Here is a 20075-nt window from a genome sequence, read left to right on the forward strand (position 1 = left end):
CTATAAAAGTGAGAAAAATATTTGTATTTCCTCATCAGAACAAAATGTTAGTTACATCTATTAGCTATAATTAATATAGAATAAAAGTTAATTAACTGCTAGTCATGACAACAGATGACTAGATATGATAGAGTTTCTGGAAATTGTCGTTCTCAAAGTTGAGGTTTCATGCCATAGTTTGATCCTTTGGACCACTGGAAGGGATGGTCTGAGTTTGTCACACTCCACCTTGTCCCTTTTATCAGTCAGTAGCCATTAGGTTGTGCCAGCCTGTCACATGAAACCCCAGCCTCAAAACAGCAGAGTAACTTGTGCTGGCTTGAACTTTGTGCTGGTGGTATGTAGTGAGCTCTAACCCTTCCATTGACTTCGGTAATTCATTCCTCTAATTATAAGAAAAAAATTGCAAAACATTTGAACATTAAACAAGTTCTGTAGCTTAATAAAATATCCAAACAAATCTAGTTATGTTGATGGTGATGAAACTAACTGTTTGATTACATTGTATAAATTGTATGTGTTTTTATGATTGTTGGCTCTTGGGATGACTAATCCTCATCATCATGTACTTCAGTGCTTTGGTACATAGAGCATATTGTATCTCTTTTAACTATCAACAAGTTCTGTAGTACTCCTTGAATTCAGTTTCAATTTTCTGCAAGTGATGCAGTCACAAATACGTATTTCTTAGATATTCTTACTTTTTATTTAACATAGACTTATTATAAAGTGTTAGGATATTGATATTTTTTATATGTTGCTTGGTATATTTGCCTTATTTACAATTTTTATTTTATATTGACTTGACTGTATTACAAAAAATATACATTTGAGATTAAAAACGTGGAATATTCATCCAGCTCATAAGAGACAAGCTAGTTAATTTAATCATTGCCAAAATGCTTCTTGATTTCCAGGTTTTCTGTAGGAACACAGAGATGTCCTAAGGTTTCTACATAAGACACCAGCAATATGAGACAAGAAATGTTGCCTCCTCTGCAAAAGTCCCAGAAATCATGTAATCTGGCTGCAAAACAATCAGCTTAGGAACTCAAAGTGGGATTTTAGCTTTTTGTCAAAACATAGCAAGGTTGAGCTGGAGCTAGATGATGCTGAATAAATCAATTTCTGCTGATCCTTCAGGCATAATTTCTTGTCTTATCCCAAAGCCTTTCAGCTGCTATTCTAAATTCACAACTGTGTCCAGGCATGTATTTTTCTGGTGGTGGAGAAAAGCATATTAATTCTGTCCCATGCAGCTTTCTGGTGAGAATCCAGTGTATTGAATGTGTGTAATTGGAGAAGATTTATTGACTCCATACATTGTGGCTTCCATGCATCACAGATGGCTTGATTGCTGGAAAATCAGTACCTGAGTCTGTTTAAATTCTCAATCTAAATTGCATCTTGTTAGTACAGTAGTACATTTGATTTTTTTTCTTGGATTTCTTGTTTTCTTTTTGGTTTTTGTCTTTTAAAAAATTCAGAGGAAAATTGAGAGAGAGTTGAAAAATCAAATCCAACAAAAACCCATCCTTGACAGCCAGTGGACTTTTACACATAATCTTTTTCATATGCCTCTGTGTCTCATGGCAATTTTATGTTTTATCCAACCCATAGGCAGGCACAAATGTTTTTTCACAAAATATCCTTTGTAAGATGCTTGGCAGTTTGAAACTGAATGGAAAGTTAGACTGTGGGCCATTATCTAAGCAGCATTCAGAGCTGCACACACCAACAGTACCAGCATTGTCCTGTGTCTCAGGCTATGAGAGTCCTGTTTTTCTCAGCTCATTAGGGAGCATCCTTTACTTAATGAAAATACTTTTTATCAACAGATGTGCAGCTCAAGAGTTTTACGCCTAAAAATTACTTTTTCAGACTTAGCAAAGCAGCTACATCTTGTGAAACATAATGATCTGTGTTTGTGTCAAGCACTTTGTGTTTGAGTTCATGTCTCCTTCCTATGACTGTCTGTAAATCCCCACAATTAGCAAAGACATCGTGTCCCAGGGAGCAACCTCTGTGGTTTAGTTGCTGAGTATCAAAAGTTCAGTATTATTTAATAGTCCAGATGCCTGAAATTCATGCAACCATGGCTTGCTATGGCTTAGTTTCATTACACAAGTGAGGGTTTGCTTCAGCACTCAGCTGGTAGCAAACTGTGAACTGTTCCTGGACCAACATCAGAGCAGATTTCATAGCCCCCTTCAAGGAAGAATCAATAGGCAGAATATTGTTCCCTTACTTGGTCACTTAAAGTGGCAGAATAGTTTTTGACTGTTAAGGACTACATATCTTCCTTTTAAGTACAGGAAAAGGCAGAACCTTTTCTTCCCTGATGATATTTCAAGTTTACCTGGGAGCAAAGCAGTGCATCAGAGTTTAATAACTAGCATATGAGTACCTGACAAGATACTTAAGCTAGGAACAAAATCAATACCTTTTTTTATAAAATCACTTATGAGAATCAATAACATCTTCATGTAATTTTCTGAGCAGGATTATCATTCCCAAGCCCTTTGCTAAGGCTTATGAATCTTGGACAGCAGAGATTTTCCTATGTTGGTTTTGCAGAGGTTCATACAAACATCAAGTGTTTTTCATTTAAAGTTCCTCCAGCTGCCTACAAATTTTTAGTTGCTTGAATACAAGGCCAGGGTTACATGGCTGGTGTTTTATTGTTCACTTAGCTCAAGTGGAAAATGGCTTAACCATATTAATCAAACATTCCAAACATACTTACCATCAGCCTGAGTTCAAATTTGGTCAGTTTTAGCCCAGAAACTTTGTTGGACAAGTTCCTTAAATGGAAACTCTCAAACTTAATGGTAGCATTTAACATAGCTCTTTATTTCTGTGTTTATTATAAAAATCTGTGGCACACTATATTCAACCAATAGTTTAGTTAGTTTATGCTATCCTTTACTATCATGTGAGCATTTTCATTACACTCTTCAATTGTTTTTTCAGACTGAAACTAATTTATTTTTGAAACTCAATTTTTTCTGTTTAATAGCCACAACAGACCAGCAGGCCTCCTCATTTGAAATGGAAATGTCTCAAGCTGGTTTTAGTGCTCATTATTCTCAGGTAAACAAACTTTGAAAATAAAAGTTATTTTATAAAGTAGATATTTGCTGATGATTCTGTGAATTTGGAGTGTTTCAGAATTCCTTGTATAGTCCTGTTTGCTTTTGGAAGTTTTGGAGTGTCCTGTAATCCAGTTATGTTTTTTGTAAATATGTAAAGAACAGTTATGAACAATGAAAGCTTAAGAGAGTAAGTATATACTTCACATGAACTCTAAATCTAATGGTCCCATAGCACTTTCTATCAGAGGAATAGCCTAAAAATATGTTAAGAAAGGTGGAGAAAGACTTTTTACCAGGACAAGGGACACTGTTTTCAATTGAAAGACGGTTCCAGAGCAGGGCTGTAAAGATGACCAGACGACTGGAGCATTTCTGCTATGAAGACAGGCTGAGAGAGATGGGGTTATTTAGCTTGGAGAAGAGAAGGCTCCAGAGAGAACTTAGAGCAACCTTCTAGTACCTAAAGGAGGCTCATAAAAAAGAGGGAGAGTGACTTTTTACACAGGCAGATAGTGATAGGACAAGGGGGAATGGTTTTAAACTAAAAGAGGAGAGATTTAGATTAGATGTTAGGAAGAAATTCTTTAAATAGAGGGATATAAGGCACTGGAACAGGTTGCCCAGAGAAGCTGTGGAAGCCCTGTCCCTGGAAGTGTTCAAGGCCAGGTTGAATGGGGCCCTGAACAACCTGATCTAGTGGGTGGCATCCCTGCCCATGGCAAGGGGGTTTGGAACTAGATGATCTTTAGGTCATTTCCAACCCAAGCCTTTCTACGATTCTATGATAGGGGCCATACTATAATAGGAAAAGCAAGGCTAAAGCAAGGCTAACTACGTAAGTATACGGGAAGCATTACTCAAACGTGAGCATCCTGAACCATGAATATCTAAAGATGATTCACATAGACAGCAGGCTTTTTGTTTTTCTCTGTTTAAGGATTGGATCATGCTTGGAGCAGTTGGAGCATATGACTGGAATGGCACAGTGCTAATGGTGAAGGACAGTGGTATTTCAATGCCAACTAATGACACCTTTCGTGACAGGACTTCCGAGAGAAACGAACCACTTGCAGCCTATCTAGGTAAGAGAAATAGCCCACGTTACAACACTTTTCAACAAATGCTACAAGACCTCTCTCAAAGCTCATTCAGAAAGAGTATCTTGTAGAATATTATCATATATTCTAGGAGCCTGGGAATGAGTCTACTGTATGATTTTCTTGTTCTTTTGAAAAAATAAATTTCTGCTTCTACAATCATAAAATTAATCCAAACATAGACTTAAGTGTATCTAGACTTTCCCAAAAGAGACATCTAATCTGTTCAGAGAAGATTTCACAGATTCCTCTAGTATTCTTATCAAGTTTTTCTATGCCTTGATAGTTAAAAAGTCTTATACAATACTCAGTCTAAATATTTGCTTAAAATGAAGTTGTTTTCTGTCCCTCAATGGACAAGACCAAAAGACCAACATCATTTTTTATAATAATGTTTTGCATATTGGGAAGGCTACTATTATCCTCTCATCCTTTTCTACCAAAAAGCTTCAGTGGCCTTGCTCTCTCCTCTCAGTCTTACTTTCTACACCTCATTGTTCTGTTTACTCTGTTACCTCATTTAAGCCACACTTTCATTGACGAAGAATCAACACAAGAATAATTTTTTTCCCAAAATACACTGTCTTCTTTGCAGAATGCATTTTTATAACTCAAATTTGGTAAAGTCATTTTTAATTTAGATCCTATCCTCCATAACGCTTGCAACTCTTCCACAGTTTTGATTCATCTGCACATTTTTTAAGTCTTCCTTCACCGAATTTGTTAAATCGTTATTATTAAACAGAGCTAGGTTCAAAATGCCAGCAGAATCACTTTTGAAACACTCTATTAGTTCGACAGTGAGCTGGTGACAACAGTTCTTTGAAAGTAGCTTTTCAACCAGCTATTCATTTCATCACCACCATTATATAGTTACACTGTGTGAGAATGGCCAAGTGAACATGGCTCACCAGCCTGTGAACAGGTTTAGTAACACAGTGGTGCTCATGATTCTGAGACTGTAAGCAAATACACATTGAGCCCTTTTAATTAACTCTGCTATTTTTCTCTAGCATAAGTAGGGCTAAACATCTAGTTGTAGAATTAGCCTTAAAAATGCTCTAAATCACAGCATGTATTTCTGATGCATTCTGTGTGTACAGCATCTTGACTTCTTTCTGCTTCCTAGGATATACTGTGAATTCAGCACTGACACCTGGAGGTGTACTGTACATAGCAGGACAGCCACGATACAATCACACTGGCCAAGTTATCATTTATAAGATGGAAGGAAAAGAGGTGCAAGTAATTCAGAGATTAAATGGAGAACAAGTGAGTATGCATTTGTGATTAACATACAAGAGGAATAAGGCAGGAGAAATAAAAATAAGCATTTCAAATGAGAACTCATTAGCAGAGCTCATGAAACTGGGATTTGTAAGCAAGATCAGAAGAAAAAGTTAGGCAGATCCTCTAGTATAATTTGCAATGGAAAGTGGACTCTACAGGACTCAGAGATTCTTGGTAGTTTTCTCTTTGAGGGTTAAACCCACACCAGTGTCAAAGTGCTTGTTACCATCTCTGTACATGCAATTTTCTCTGTCTGATGAGTAGAAGGGCATGTCACTGGCAGGAAACAAGTTGTGACAAGCAGGGTTCTGTGCAAGAGCATCAGCTGGAATAGAATGAAATATTGAACAGTTGCTTGTTATACTGAGTAGGAGCTCACTGAGAGCTGTTGCTGCAGGAAGAAGAAACAACATGTAATTGCATAATTAAATATGGTACTATTACAAAAATATTATGCTTATGAGGATTGAAAGACCTGCCTGCTCAGGTGTCCCCAGGCTGAAGTACTAGCTTCTCTCAGAAGCATTCAAATTACCCAATTTTCACCTATAGCTGATGTCTGCAACTCAGCTAATCAGTCAATCATTTTAGAGTTAATGAACTCAAATAGGTATTAGAAAACTGGACCTGTTCAGCCTCAAGAAGAGATGACTGAAAGGGGACCTCATCAATGTCTATAAGTATCTGAAGGGCGGAAGCCAAGAGGATCGAGCCAAGCTCTTCTCACTGGTGCTGAGCAATAGGACAAGAGGCAATGGACAGAAACTGATGCACAGAAAGTTCCATCTGAACATGAGGAAGAACTTCTTTACTGTGCAGGTGACCACGCACTGCAACAGTTTGCCCGGAGAGGGTGTGGAGTCTCCCTCAGTGGAGATATTCAAGAACTGTGCTCTGGGGTGGCCCTGCTTGAGCAGGAAGGTTGGACGAGATGACCCACTGTCATTCCTTCCAACCTGACCCTTTCTGGGATTCTGTGATTTTTAAGGTTTGATGGATCTGGACTACTTGAAGCATCTCTGTGAGATGAGATATATCTTGCACTAGAAGAGACTATGTTAAGCATAAAGGAAATGCAGCTAGCTTAGCTGTGAAGTGAATGTAATCAGATAAATCCTACAGCTTGTACCTTTGAACATATCCAGCTCTTTGTGTAGACTTTTTACCTCTGCATTTACTGGCAACTTGACAATTTTGAATGCTGTTTGCACTGAGTTATCTCAGAGCTTCTGTTGCAGCCTTTTTGCTTCTTTTTTGAAGAGAAAATTAGCTTCCCTAAGATACTTCTATTCAAATGCTGTCTTAAGACACCCTACTCCCCAAAGCAAGTTTCAAACTCAAAAGAGTTGCAAGTTGAATGGACCACTCTTAAATAAAAATATCAGACAGCAAACACTAAAACTGAACACAAGCTTCAAAGGCAAACCAACCAAGAAAATCTCCTAGGTAGCAAAGAACATTTCTGCCTAATGGTTAACATTTGGCATTGTTGTAAACAAGCCATAATAGGTCTCTGAAAAAGAAATATTGCATGACTTTGCTGTCTCTGATGTATACGTTTTCCTACAGATTGGGTCATACTTTGGGGGTGTTATTACCACAGTCGACATCGATAGGGACTCATTTACAGACCTTCTTCTTGTTGGAGCTCCTATGTATATGGGAACTGAGAAAGAGGAGCAAGGGAAGGTATATGTTTACAGTCTGAACAAGGTAAGAACGATGTTTATTTATCAGGAATAGAGCATGCTCTTTACTGTCTTCATATCCTTATTTTAAAGAAAGATGATAATTTGAACTGGGGAAGATGACCTGTTGAAAATAGAGAAACACAGTTTTGACAATTAAGCTTATAATGCAACTAATTTTAAAACTTTATTCTCAAACTCTTTCTAACATACTGTATTATGTATATATCCTATAAGCCACAATATGGCATACATGCAAATTTATAGGATAAATTTTCTATCACATTTTCTTTTTGCTTTCATAGATTAGGAAACAGTAAGGCTCATCCATCCTAAAAGTGTGATTTCCAGTCTCCTTGCGACTTGCTTAGCAACCTAGAGCTAAACACCATACACTCAACAGCTTTTAAACATGTCCCACTAGATTGAGGATTATAGCAGCCACACCTCAGTTTCTTAATTTGATAAGTTTCTCCTTCCAATGTCTATGAATACTTTTTCTTCTTTTTTTTTCTTCTTTTAGTCCAGCACCATTGTGTATTGTTATAACAATTATCAAAATATGTCTTAGCAATGATGGTCTCCTAAAATATTGGTTCAAGAAAGAGACCTGGAGATACTGGATATATTTGACAAGTAATTCTTCCAATTTCTACATTCATGTCACTAACAACAGATTGCTGGTGAATAGAGTTGGTGAGAAAACAAAAATTCCATGTCCTCCAGCAATTTGGGGTTTGAAATTTGTCTTTCCTGTGTTTCCTTTTATTTTCTCCAAAGAAAGGAAATACAACAACTGCTTGCCACTGCTAATCTCTAACATGGAACACATGTGACCAACCTCTTGGAAAGATTGGTTAAATACCATAGTGTCTGTGTGTTTTTGGTCTAGGATGGACTCTGGATCAGATCATGTATGTTAGGCCATGGTGAATGTGTGTACTGAGGGCAAAATTCAGTCTAAGTAGAAGAAATGCTATCTTTTATTCTGGAATAACAGTTTTACCATCTGTGTTTCATCAGAAACTTGGCTAACTTCTCAGATTAAGAGAATGCCTTTAGAAAAACTCTTTACACTATCTAAAGAATGAAGTGGTTTACTTACAATAACATCCAAAAGTTGTTATGATACTATGCTTTCCTGTGAAACTCTAACTTCAAGAAGTATGCAGAAGCATCTAGATACAGAAAGAGGGGAAGCAAGAATGTCTTTCCCACACACTGCTCATAAAGAGCATTTGAATTATAGTTATAGAATCACAATTTCTACAGTGCAATCAATCACTAGGAATAGAATGTAATTGTTTTGTTTAATTCATCTGTTTGTCTTCTGGACAGGAGCTCTTATAAGTTTGCATTGCTAAAACAATAATGGAAATTCACAAACTGCAAATCTGTTCTTTCACAGACAAATTTTGAATATCAGATGAGTCTCGAGCCTGTAAAGCAGACATGCTGTTCACCGTTAAAACAGGACACCTGCAAGGTTCTTAAGAATGAGCCTTGTGGTGCCCGCTTCGGGACTGCAATTGCTGCAGTGAAGGATCTCAATCTTGACGGATATAATGACATTGTAGTAGGTTCTCCCTTAGAGGATGACCATCGGGGAGCTGTTTATATTTATCATGGCCGTGGCAAAGCAATCAGTAAAAAATATTCACAGGTATGAAATAAAACTTTGGAGATTGCCAGCCTCTCTAATGTATATAATGTATATAACCCTGTCTTCCCAACTTAGTATCAAACTGTGACTTGACCAGTTGTAACAGCTTCTTTTTTTAAAATTGCTCTGTACTTTTGAACTCATACTGATTTAATTGAATCTGGCTCTTAATGGTGTTAGAAAATATATTTGCTTGTTTCTGTTAGAAACATTCTAATGTGATCTGTACAGCCAAAAAGTAGATGTTTTGCAATCTGAAAATTTATAGTGCGTTCATCACCATGGTCACTGTTTTAGGAGTATTGTAATGAAAATTTAATATACTTAAAAGCATCTAAACCCCATCTCATTGCCATCAAATGCATCTTGACTGCTCTTATAAAACCCTCCAATGTGCATTGCATTAACCTTTTTACACATTTCACAGCGTATTGCATCAGGTGGAGATGGGGAAAAAGTGAAATTTTTTGGCCAGTCTGTGCATGGAGAAATGGATTTAAACGATGACGGGCTGATTGATGTTACCATCGGAGGCCTTGGTGGGGCCGCCCTCTTCTGGTATGGAGACTCACAGCAACTGTCAGGACATAAACTTTTGCTTTTGGTACCAATGTAACTTGAATGTGTGACTGGTTTCATCAGGATACTGGTTTCATCTCATGCTTTGACACTGACTGTGAATCTTCATCTTTTAATGTCTCTCTGGAGGAACGAGCATAAAACAGTGTATACAGTTATAAATACAGGAATGTTATAGAAACCTTGTTAGCCTAGTATGAAGAACTTACCCTCCTAGACTATCTTCAAAATAGAAACTAATTCTAATTGTGGCACTATGTAAAATAGGAGCAACCCCTAATTGTTCTTTTTTTCACAGTATATTGCATATTATCTTATTAACAGTATCAAGAACAGGTTCAAATGTAAAGGGGTCACTAAGAAAAGTGATTTTATTTCCTAATGTGAAAACTCCTGTTTGACTTCCCACAGAAAATCTGAAAAATTTAACTAAGTTTTCTGGTTAACAGTGAATTCATTTTCTTTATATGAGAGTATGATTCAGATGTCATAATGAGCAATACAATATTTGAGAGATACGAGAAATAAACAATATGATATGAACCCCCTCATTTCTAAAGCACAACTAAAACTATTTCTGTCCCTGTTATGGAACTTGCTAACCCACTGCTAATCCTTGCCTTCGCTGTCCTGCTGTTTCACCTGACTGACCTGCTAGGTGGTCAAAGTTTGTCAAGGCTTGCTACCATCCTCAAGCTCCCAGCTCCTCACCTTCACCTGGTGGTTTCTTTCTAAAAGCTCCATGTGTGAACAAAGTGTCATGCCCTTTCACTGCATTAGTTAGATCACAAATCTGAAGAAAGTTATTTTGCCAGCTAAATTTTTTGCTGGTTTAGTACACTGACATAATGCATCTCATGGCCAAAAGGGAACTGAATCAGAGCAAAGGATGAGACAGGAATGCATTGAAGGGGTTAAAAAGAGTTAAAAAGAAACAAATTAGGGGTGAATCTCAGCCTGTTTATCTACTCAGAACCTAAGAGATGGCACACTGCCCTCCAGCTTATGTATAATATTATGTTCATCTGTGGATACTCTTGACAATGAGTCTGGGCCTTCAGTCTCATAAAATGGGACTGGCTCTACAGAACTGCTTAAATGCTTTTGGAAATATTTCACCTGGTATCTGTTCTGAAACAAGTACACCAGTGTGGAGAAACCCTGTGACTGTTTCCTCTGTAATTTCTTTTTCACTGGTATTATGTATAGAATATATAGTTAGTTACTTCTCTAGACCCATTTCTCTAGACTCACATTGCTCTTGTCCCCAGTTCTTCAGGAGTTTTCCCTCCTGATTGATTTTAAAAGTTGAGCTTTTAAAAGTGCTCCACAGCTTTATAGGTTTTGGCTGCTAAAGATATTTCTTTCCCTCCTCTTTGTGTTCCTCACTTTTTTGTTTCTGTATGATGAGTTCTCTCTGTAATGGCAGTTCGCAGGTGTGTAATAGTCTGCATAAATGGAGAAAGGCAAATGCAGAAAGAAAATGTGCCAGAGAAGTGCATTGCAACTACCAGGTGGTTGCACAGCATCACACAGCCAGGACAGAAGACATGATAAAACATGACCCCTTAACTGACACAACATGGCCAGTGCTGTGCCTGCAACTGCACTGCAGCATGGTACCACCACCATGTGCCACAGGAATCCCATTTCAATTGTGGATTTTGCACTTCTGTTATTTTCCAAAGAACGTTAAGGGTTTTTTTTCCTTTTAGCTAGACGTGTTTCGACAGTTGAACTCGATGATCTTAAAAGTCTTTTCAAACTTAAACAATTCTATGATTCTGCAATTCTATAGCTGTATTTGAATGTTGAAGATTGAAATTTGCACACTTTGTGAGTTGATTCTTAAATTTAAAAAAGTTGCTGCTGTTATTTCCAAGGACTTTCTTTGTTTTTTTTTTAAGGTCTCGTGATGTGGCTGAAGTAAATGTTTCCATGCAATTCACACCTAAAAGTATCAATATCCAACAACAAAATTGCCAGATAAATAAAAGAAAAACAATATGTATAAATGCCACAATTTGTTTTAAGACCAGACTAAAGTCAAAAGAAGATATATTTGAATCCAGTAAGTAGATAAGCGCTAAACTATGGAATATCTAAATTATAAAACTGCTACGCTTGAATCCATTTATTAATTAAAAAATGGAATGTAACTTTTCTAAATTCACTATTCAAAGTGCATCTAAGATATTTTGAGAAAAAAGAATGTGTAGAGGCAAAGTGGTTCCTAATATTGATCTCAACTTCCTTTGCAGGTATGCAGTATTGGATTACTCTTGACTCACAAAGACAAATATCTCGAAGCTTGTTCACAGAAAGCCATGAGAGGAAAATGCAAAAAAATATAACTATCAAAGGGTCAGAATGTACTAAACATAACTTCTACATGTTGGCAAGTAAATCATTTAAAGTATTTTTTTCATGTTGACACCATAACCCAAATATGCATTCCATTAACTGTAAATTGGACAACAAAATCAGTGTATGGAATTAATCTTAAGAAATTTTGTAAAATTTGTTTAACACTTAGATTTATTTATTTATACATGTATAAACTATTTACTTATATGTACAGTCTCTTTACCTATGGTTCTATTTGTGTCTGTCTTAAGAACGAACATACCACAGTTGGTGGAACCAACCAGCTATCGTGGTTAGTAGTTTAGGTGCACTCAAAACTCAGCAGGTGCATGTGAGCTAGAGTTCGCATATTGGTGCATTTCCTCCTACTAAAACATAGTAAAAAAACTTGCAAATTAGGTTTGGGCACAGAGAATACTTATCCACTGCAAAACAGAAATGTGAGTATGAAATTGCCCAGAATGTACCTAAGGAGCAGAGTGAATGGAGTTGCATATTATAAGCTACCCACAATTAAAATGTTTAGTGGCTTCACAGTTGTATCATAATTCAATACTAATGATGAATGATGCCCAGAATTTTCTTCTCCCAATACCAGGCCTAAGTTCGATTTCACACAAGGTAATACTGCTGCTGCTGCTCATCTTACAGATCCTTTGAGCACACTAAAGAGGAAAGTCTATGAGTTGACAGTTCTGAGATATTCTTAAATAAAAACTGTGTTGGACATGCTCAGACTATATGATGTTTTTTATAATAAGACACACAAAACATTAGTAGATCTTTGTAAGGATTGGCACATTAGATGTTTATCAATTGCAAGCACTCAGATGCTTCTCTAGCAAGGATGGCAACAACATGACTGAAAAATATATTACCTCAGCATTGTTTGGGTTTTTTTTTTAACCTCCTTAGATACTAAACTGAATGTCCATAACAGCAGTTTTGTTTTCTTTATGTTCTAGGATAAACCTGACTTTCAGGACTCTGTAAAGGTTTTGCTGGAGTTCAATTTTTCTGATCCAGAGAGTGGACCTGTTCTTGATAGCAACCTGCCAAATTCAATATCTGAATACGTAAGTTAGTAAGATTCTGTATCAATAACCAAAGTATTTAAGGTAGAAACTGTAGCCCACACAAGAGCCAAAACTGTTGTCCACAAATTGGCTAAAGAGGGTGGGTCATTGAGCCTATCTAGGATATGTTTCCGCTAAATGAGTATTCAGGAATAAAAAGCATGATTCAATGTGCTTGCGAACCAGGCTGGGGTTTTAAAGCTGTCCATAGTTAATTGAAGACAGAAGAGAGCATGGGAATATTAGCCATTTATTTTGGTGGTGTTTGGCATAATTCATACTTCTACTAATGCTTCTTTTCAGAATCTAGGTAAATCTCTTAGAAGGGAATGATTAGAAAGCTTATGTTTCACCACATTTTACAGGATATTGGCATGTTTAACTGATTAATATTAGAGCAGACTTTTCTGATTATCAAACAGAAGACCTTATATAAAACTAGATAATGCATTAAAATGCAAGTATTTAACAAGAATTGCAATAAAATTAAGAGTAAACATGCTATTTTTGCAGATTCCTTTCACAAAAGATTGTGGAGCCAAGAATAAATGCATTTCAGATCTTGTTCTTAATGTAAAAGCAAGCATAGCAGGAGACAGGTAACTACACTGGGTTTATTGTATCACTTGATATCTGTATAAAGTTTCTATGTCAATTATAAATTCTGTGGTCTAGTAAAATAATGCTGTGGCATCCTTTCCAAGTCAGAAACAAGATAGTCTGGACACTGGAAGAAGTTCCTCTTTATGTTAAACACAGATTCAACAGTTAAGATGTCCAACATTCTTACTTTATTTTACAGCTCTTCTCCATTCATTGTAAAGTCACGCAATGATAAATTCATGATCCAGCTCTCTGTGAAGAACAAAAAAGACAGTGCCTATAATACCAGAGTTTTGGTTCAATATTCTCCAAATATTATTTTTGCTGGCATTGAGGTAGGATTTTTTTTCACATTATGAAATTTATCACAACCTATATTTCTAGAGAGATCTGAGGAAGCCTCTTTATTAAACCTGAATTTGACTGCTCTAGCATCATCTCAGTTGGTTTGAAGGGCTCTTGTCCTGGCTTATCACTCTAAAATTTAGAGTATTTATTTTGACCTGAACAGGCTTTTGCCTAGCCTCATCCATTAACTACAGACACAAGTTTCACAATGACACTTGGACAAAGTGCCTGCCTCTTAGAGGAACGTCAGCACCATGAATCATTTGTAGATCTACAGAGCCAGAAATGCCTTGTTATTTGTAATAGAACCCCTGAGTCCCTAGAATTCTCCTTTTGCATGTGTATAGGAAAAGCAATGTCTTCATAGGACAGAATAGATCCGTGCCTGCATCGTCTCTATATCAGACAGCATTTCTGAAGGGGCTGTTTTTCTGCCTGCCTCAGCAGATTTGCTACAAATTCACCTCAGTTCAGGTGAGAAATATTAGGAGAAGTCCTAATCAGTAGTCAACAGTCCTGATGCTGCATATTAGGAGAAGTCAGGGATCCACTGCACTATTGCTGACCTTGTGGCAATAAATGATGGAGTATGAAAGTCACTTTTATTGCTATGTTAGGAACATATTTAAAAAATTGCATGTTAAAACTGTGCAATTATAGATATGTTGATGTGCTAGACCCCTTAACTAATTTCCATGATGTCCAGTAGGCATGGAATTCCAAGTGTTCCAAACACCATCGCTGGAAAGGAATAATGGCTAGTAATTGATGTAGATATCCATAGGTGGCAATTATTCTGCAGAATTTGTGTCTCCCTATTTTTCTTCTAGTTCAGTTAAGTCTTTGACTCTTACAATATTTTGACAATGAAAAGCAGCAGTGGTATATATATGTGCAGCAGGTCCTTGATGCTTAGTCAAAATTTAAAGTTTTCTTCACTTTCTTTTTCCCTGTAGGATATACAGAAAGATAGCTGTGAATCTAATCACAACATCACCTGTAAAGTGGGATATCCATTTCTAAAACCTGCAGAAGAGGTAAAAAGTCCCCCTGCATGCAAATTCTCCTTGCCCCATATTGTTCTAAAGCCAAGGCAGTCCCTAACACCTCTGAATTTCTTTTCTTTTGTGTACATCCCCAAAACTGTCCTTTCATGTTTCCCAAACTATCCTTGATGGTAGCTGCACTGAGCCAAATGGGAAAACATCAGATATTCAGTACCTGGGCAGTCAGCTGTGGTATGTAAGGAGGTAACAGATGTGTATTGCCATCCTTGACACTGTCAGAAAACAAGTGACGCACCTGGCCAGAAGTGTCTGTGTCTAGGTGTATAGAGTATTTGTTAGGATATACTGATATGACACATAGGCTCTCTGCAGCCTGGAACCTATAACTTTAGTTATTTTGTATATAAAATTTAGTCTGTTGAAGAGACAATAAGTTTGTATATGGAAATACTAACCTAGATCTGCAAAGTCAGACATCAAGATTTCACCTCTGCTCAGTGAGGAATGAGAGGCCTTTCCAGCAAGTAGTCTACTCAAAATCAAACTCCACCTTGAACACCACCACTGATGTCTGTATCTCCTGTTGGAATAGAAAGGGAGCTTTAGCTAAACTAAGCCTTTGAAAAGCCGTACTTAGATAGTTCTGATATTGAATTGGTAAAAATCAATTTGCATGCAAAAAAGACTGTTTTTCCTGGCAGTTTCTTCTTTGTTCCTCTGTCATGCAGAGGGAGAATCATGAAATATGTCTTCTTACATTGCCCACACACACATGCATTCCAGTTTGTGTCTTGGACTTGTAGAGATTAAGTCATCAGTTACCTTCTTGCAGCCAAATAAGCATACTATCCAATGCCTGTGCCCACGATGTTCCATTCCCAGCTTTGCGGGATTTTTCATATTTTCCTTTCATGCTTCAATTCTTAGTTTGCCTGTAGCTACAGAGCCCTAAATTTAGAAATTTCACCATCTACTTTGCGTCAAAAATCAAGTAATCTCTGACTCACTAATAAGCATTCCTAATCATTCCTTTTTAAAGCCTCTTTAAAGAAATATCTAAGACAGGTTTCTATTTTATTTCCCCGAGATTTCTCAGTTTTGAAATTGAAAACAGTCTTCTCTTTAGCAAGTGATAACTGTTATATTTCCTTCTTGGTTGGGACAAATTCAAAATAGTGGATTCATTCATAGAAAACTGATAAAACATGACTAAGGATTCTATGGATAAAAGTAGCAAAAATTTGTACAATTTTCATTATATCAAGCCCTGTTAGTGTGTTGGGGTTTTTTTTTCCTTTTAAAATACATAATATATTTCTCTACACAGATTTCCTTCAAAATATCATTTCAATTCAACGCATCGTATCTCCTGGAAAATGCTACTATTCATGTATACACAACAAGGTTAGTTGCAGTCTTTGCCTTCTGATCTTTTTTTTCTTAGAAAGCTCTACAGTGTTGTGTTTTGTAGTAAAACACAGATGACTTCTAAACTCAGAAGTGGTAAGCCATCTATAGAGCTGGTACCCTTACAGATGTATTCAGTTCAGCAGTGGATTGAGTGGACTACATAAATAGCTGTTAGCCTCTACAACCTGAGAGTCACAAATGAGTCATAATTTCTGGTACTTTTACCTTCAGCAAAGGTTTATTCTCCTACAAAATTACGGCATACTTTAGCATGAATCACAGTTAACAAAAAGCTCTGGCCTTCAAAGAGTAAGAGCATTGCTGTAGTCTCTGATAAAATAAAGGGGAATGCAGTGTTTATTGTCCCTACAAAACCCAGGGATGGTGTGGCCCTTAATTTTCCCATTTTCATTCAGTCAGCTGCAGTCTGTAATTTTAACAAAGATGCTTTTATGAGCTGGAGCTGGTGCAGGACTTATCAGTTATTGGAAGTAGTATTTTGAATTTATTTTTAGGAGACAGGAATTAACTGGAAATGAGTAGTATGCTTTTGTATCAGAGCTGTAGGTATTTCAGTTTCTTAAGATCCTTTTCCACCCAGCAGTTGTGCTGCGTCTGCAACAGTCTGATCTGAGTGACATGTGTTGTTTTGTTTTAGTGACAGTGAAGAACCACCTGAGACGTTGAGTGATAACAGAGGACATGTTACAATTCCAGTAAAATATGAAGTAGGATTAATCTTTGTAAGGTATTCATGCTTCTCTGTACTTTATTTGTTCGCACAGCAAATAGCAGGTGTTCAGAGAGAATACAGTGTTGTTTAGCTGTTGAACTGTGCTCAGTATTTACTGACAACAGCTTCAAGGCTCATAAAAAGGAAGCACAGGCTTTAGTGAAAAGAGAAATTACATGAAATATTGGAGCAGTTACTGCCCATATTTGGCTGTAATTAAGTATTATCTATTTAAATTTGGTCTGCAGTTTGTAAGTAAAACAGCAGGTTTTACTGTTCTTTGTTCCTGTACTTTGCCATATTAATTCAAAGTGTTTCAGGTACATCAGCTTCCTGATGGCCATGGCTTTATATCACTATAATATTTTGTGGTGTGGTGTTAGATTTCCATCTTCAAAAATTATTCTTAATTTTAGGTTCTTAGAGTTTGTTTTTATAAGTTCAGACCTAAACGTTAGTGCAGGTCTTGTAGTAGCCTTTATTTTCAGAAATAGCTAGAATGCGGTTAAATTCCATATCTGAAAAGCTTTAGGAGTACTATTAGTAAACTACATTGCATGGTTTGCAGGTATAAATAATTAAGCCAAATTCATTTTGGATGCATTTCATGGTTCAAATCCAGTCTTTGTTTGTCCCACAGGTAATCAGGTTGGATTTAGAACATGCTGGTTTTGTTCTGGTTTTGCTTGATTCTGTCTTTTATAGGAGGCTGCCTGTCTCACGTGGCAATACCCAGGATAAGGGACTGCACGACTAGAATAAGAAAAGCAAAATCAGACTCTGATGGATTATTTTTCGGAATAATATTTGCTCATTTTGTAGTTTTATCTGAACAAAACATTCTAAATGTATGTAATAAAAAGTGAGGCCTACTCAGAAAACAGAACAGCTGAACTTCAGTGGAAGTAGCAGTGCACTCTTAATTGCAAGACTAGTCCTGAAATTCATTAAATAATGAAAAGGCTTATGTTATTAACTGATAGATTTTTATGAAGTTTTTGTGCTTACTGGGGTTTTTGTGTGTTTTTAAACCCACAGCATTTTCAAAGAGCACCATGTTATAATTGGGGCAAATGATACCATCCCTACCGCTATTAACACAACAGAGCAGATCGGGGATGAAGTTACTTTACATTATAGGGTAAGAAACGATTAAAAATGTACGATATAGGTACTAGCGTAATCTTCTTCTTTTTTTTTATTTTTGTCTTGAATTGCTTAATGTGATAGCCTATTACTAAAATAGCAGGTATGCAAACTGCTAAACCTTCTCCATTCATATTTTGTGTTTTACACTTTTTTTTCCCCTTCCTTTGGAATAATGTGAGTCAGAGAGTCTGAGAGTGGTCCATCTCCTGCAGCGTAGTTCTGGTGGGTTTTAGAGCTGCTATCCTCAGCTGGGGAAAGAGAGCATGTCCTGGTAAATGAGAATTTGGCCTATGCCCATTGCAGTTCAGAACGGCTATTTCCAAAATTGAGTCAAATTTGTAAGGCAAATGCCATGCTCCAAGAATGTGGTCTTCCTAATGGAATGAATACTGCGAAGTATCTTGTGAGATCCCTGCTGGACTGCTACATCCAGACTCCCAAAATACAAAGGACATGGACCCGCTAAGATGGGTCCAGAGGAGGGCCATAAAGATGATCAGAGGGCTGCAGCACCACTCCTACAAGGACAGTCTGGAGCAGTTGGGGCTGTTCAGCCTGAAGAAGGCTACAGAGAGATCTCATTGTGGCTTTCCAGTACCTAAAGGGGGCCTACAAGAAAGCCAGAGAGGGACTTTTTATGAGGGCATGTAGTGATAGGAAAGGGGGAATGGCTAAACTGAAAGAGAGCAGGTTTAGATTGGATATCAGAAAGATATCTGGTGGTGAGACACTGGAGAAGTTGTGGATGCCCCATCCCTGCAAGTGTTCAAGGCCAGGTTGGACAGGGCTTTGAGCAACCTGTTCTAGCGGAAGGAAGGTGTCCCTGCCCATGGCAAGGGGAGTTGGAACTAGATGATCTTTAAGATCTCTTCTAACCCAAACCAGTCCATGATTCAATGAATCTGTGACTAAAAGCGCAGCCTAAATTTGCTGCAGGACTGAATTTACTTATCTTGAGAGCATCCTTGTTTCCCAGTGTCATAATCCAAAACTGAGCAAGGGTCCCATACAAAAATCATAAAAATCTAGGAATCAATTTCTATCTGTAAAAAACAAGCCATGGGAAAATTCTTGCTCTCACTAAATAGCAAAGGCAAAGCGGTTTTTTCTTATTTTTTAGCCCACCTATAGTCTTTTACTCAGTTACATTTTTAAGTATAAAAGCTTAAATCCAGTTATGTCAAAGCTTTTGTGGACAAATGGGCAAATGAGTAGCCAGAAGAAAAAAGGGTAAAAGGTTCTTAAGCATTTATTAAGTTTGCCACTTCAGAGACAAGATCACTAATTCCCCTGTCAGCAATTCCACCTAGGTATTTCTCCATCCTCAACCGCAGCAAGCCTTTCCAGAAAGAGTCTCAGAGAAAAGAGGAGAGAGGAGCAGGTGATTGGAAGGGCAGTTACCTAAGCATATCTGAGGAGGAACCAGTAGAAGCCACCACTGATACAGTGGCTTCTCTCCTATGTTAAAGTATTTGGGTGTTTATTATATATTGAAATGAAAGACATTTTATGATCTTCCCAGATGATAAGAAGATACAGTAAGCAAGACAACAAGAAGGAATTTATGTCAAAATGGCCTCTTTCATCCTGTTAATTTGATTTTCTTCAACAGAGCATTGTATTACAAAGACTACAGAAGAATATGTCTGCTAATTCACAAGAAGCTGTTCTTGGAAAAGTAACTGACTGTGGAAATGTAAAAATAAAAAGAAAAAATAAAAATACAGGAAAGGAAAAAACTCACAATCAAAAACTAACAAAATAAGGAAAGAACTAATCAAAACATTTTTCTTTTTTCATAGATTGAAAAAGGTGAACATTTTCCAATGCCAAACCTCACACTGCAGATCTTTTATCCCGACGTAACAGCAGCCAAGAACACTCTTCTCTACCTTACTGCATTGTCACATACCCAAGTAAGCTATGAATTTGTACTTTTATGATAAATTTAAATGTTTTAAGAGTATGTA

At 37.1% G+C, this 20075-nt stretch overlaps 1 protein-coding gene across 2 annotated transcripts in view; it reads left to right on the forward strand.

Annotated features, from left to right (window-relative positions):
* ITGA1 (integrin subunit alpha 1) overlaps nucleotides 1–20075 on the forward strand; it is a 70995-nt gene that overhangs the window by 40814 nt on the left and 10106 nt on the right. For both annotated transcript variants that reach the window (XR_001874141.1, XM_017811194.1), the window contains exons 10-25: nucleotides 3020–3093; nucleotides 4033–4177; nucleotides 5322–5464; nucleotides 7052–7195; nucleotides 8579–8833; nucleotides 9261–9391; nucleotides 11320–11483; nucleotides 11674–11810; nucleotides 12745–12855; nucleotides 13369–13454; nucleotides 13658–13793; nucleotides 14763–14843; nucleotides 16141–16217; nucleotides 16882–16971; nucleotides 17995–18097; nucleotides 19908–20021. Coding sequence is in view for 1 of the 2 variants with exons in the window: in XM_017811194.1 (XP_017666683.1) it covers nucleotides 3020–3093; nucleotides 4033–4177; nucleotides 5322–5464; nucleotides 7052–7195; nucleotides 8579–8833; nucleotides 9261–9391; nucleotides 11320–11483; nucleotides 11674–11810; nucleotides 12745–12855; nucleotides 13369–13454; nucleotides 13658–13793; nucleotides 14763–14843; nucleotides 16141–16217; nucleotides 16882–16971; nucleotides 17995–18097; nucleotides 19908–20021 (1991 nt within the window). In the remaining variant the exon portion in view is untranslated. The remainder of the gene's footprint in view (nucleotides 1–3019; nucleotides 3094–4032; nucleotides 4178–5321; nucleotides 5465–7051; nucleotides 7196–8578; nucleotides 8834–9260; nucleotides 9392–11319; nucleotides 11484–11673; nucleotides 11811–12744; nucleotides 12856–13368; nucleotides 13455–13657; nucleotides 13794–14762; nucleotides 14844–16140; nucleotides 16218–16881; nucleotides 16972–17994; nucleotides 18098–19907; nucleotides 20022–20075) is intronic.

The sequence above is a fragment of the Lepidothrix coronata genome, unplaced genomic scaffold (genome assembly GCF_001604755.1).
Source record: "Lepidothrix coronata isolate B3197 unplaced genomic scaffold, Lepidothrix_coronata-1.0 Scaffold31, whole genome shotgun sequence".
NCBI lineage: Eukaryota > Metazoa > Chordata > Aves > Passeriformes > Pipridae > Lepidothrix > Lepidothrix coronata.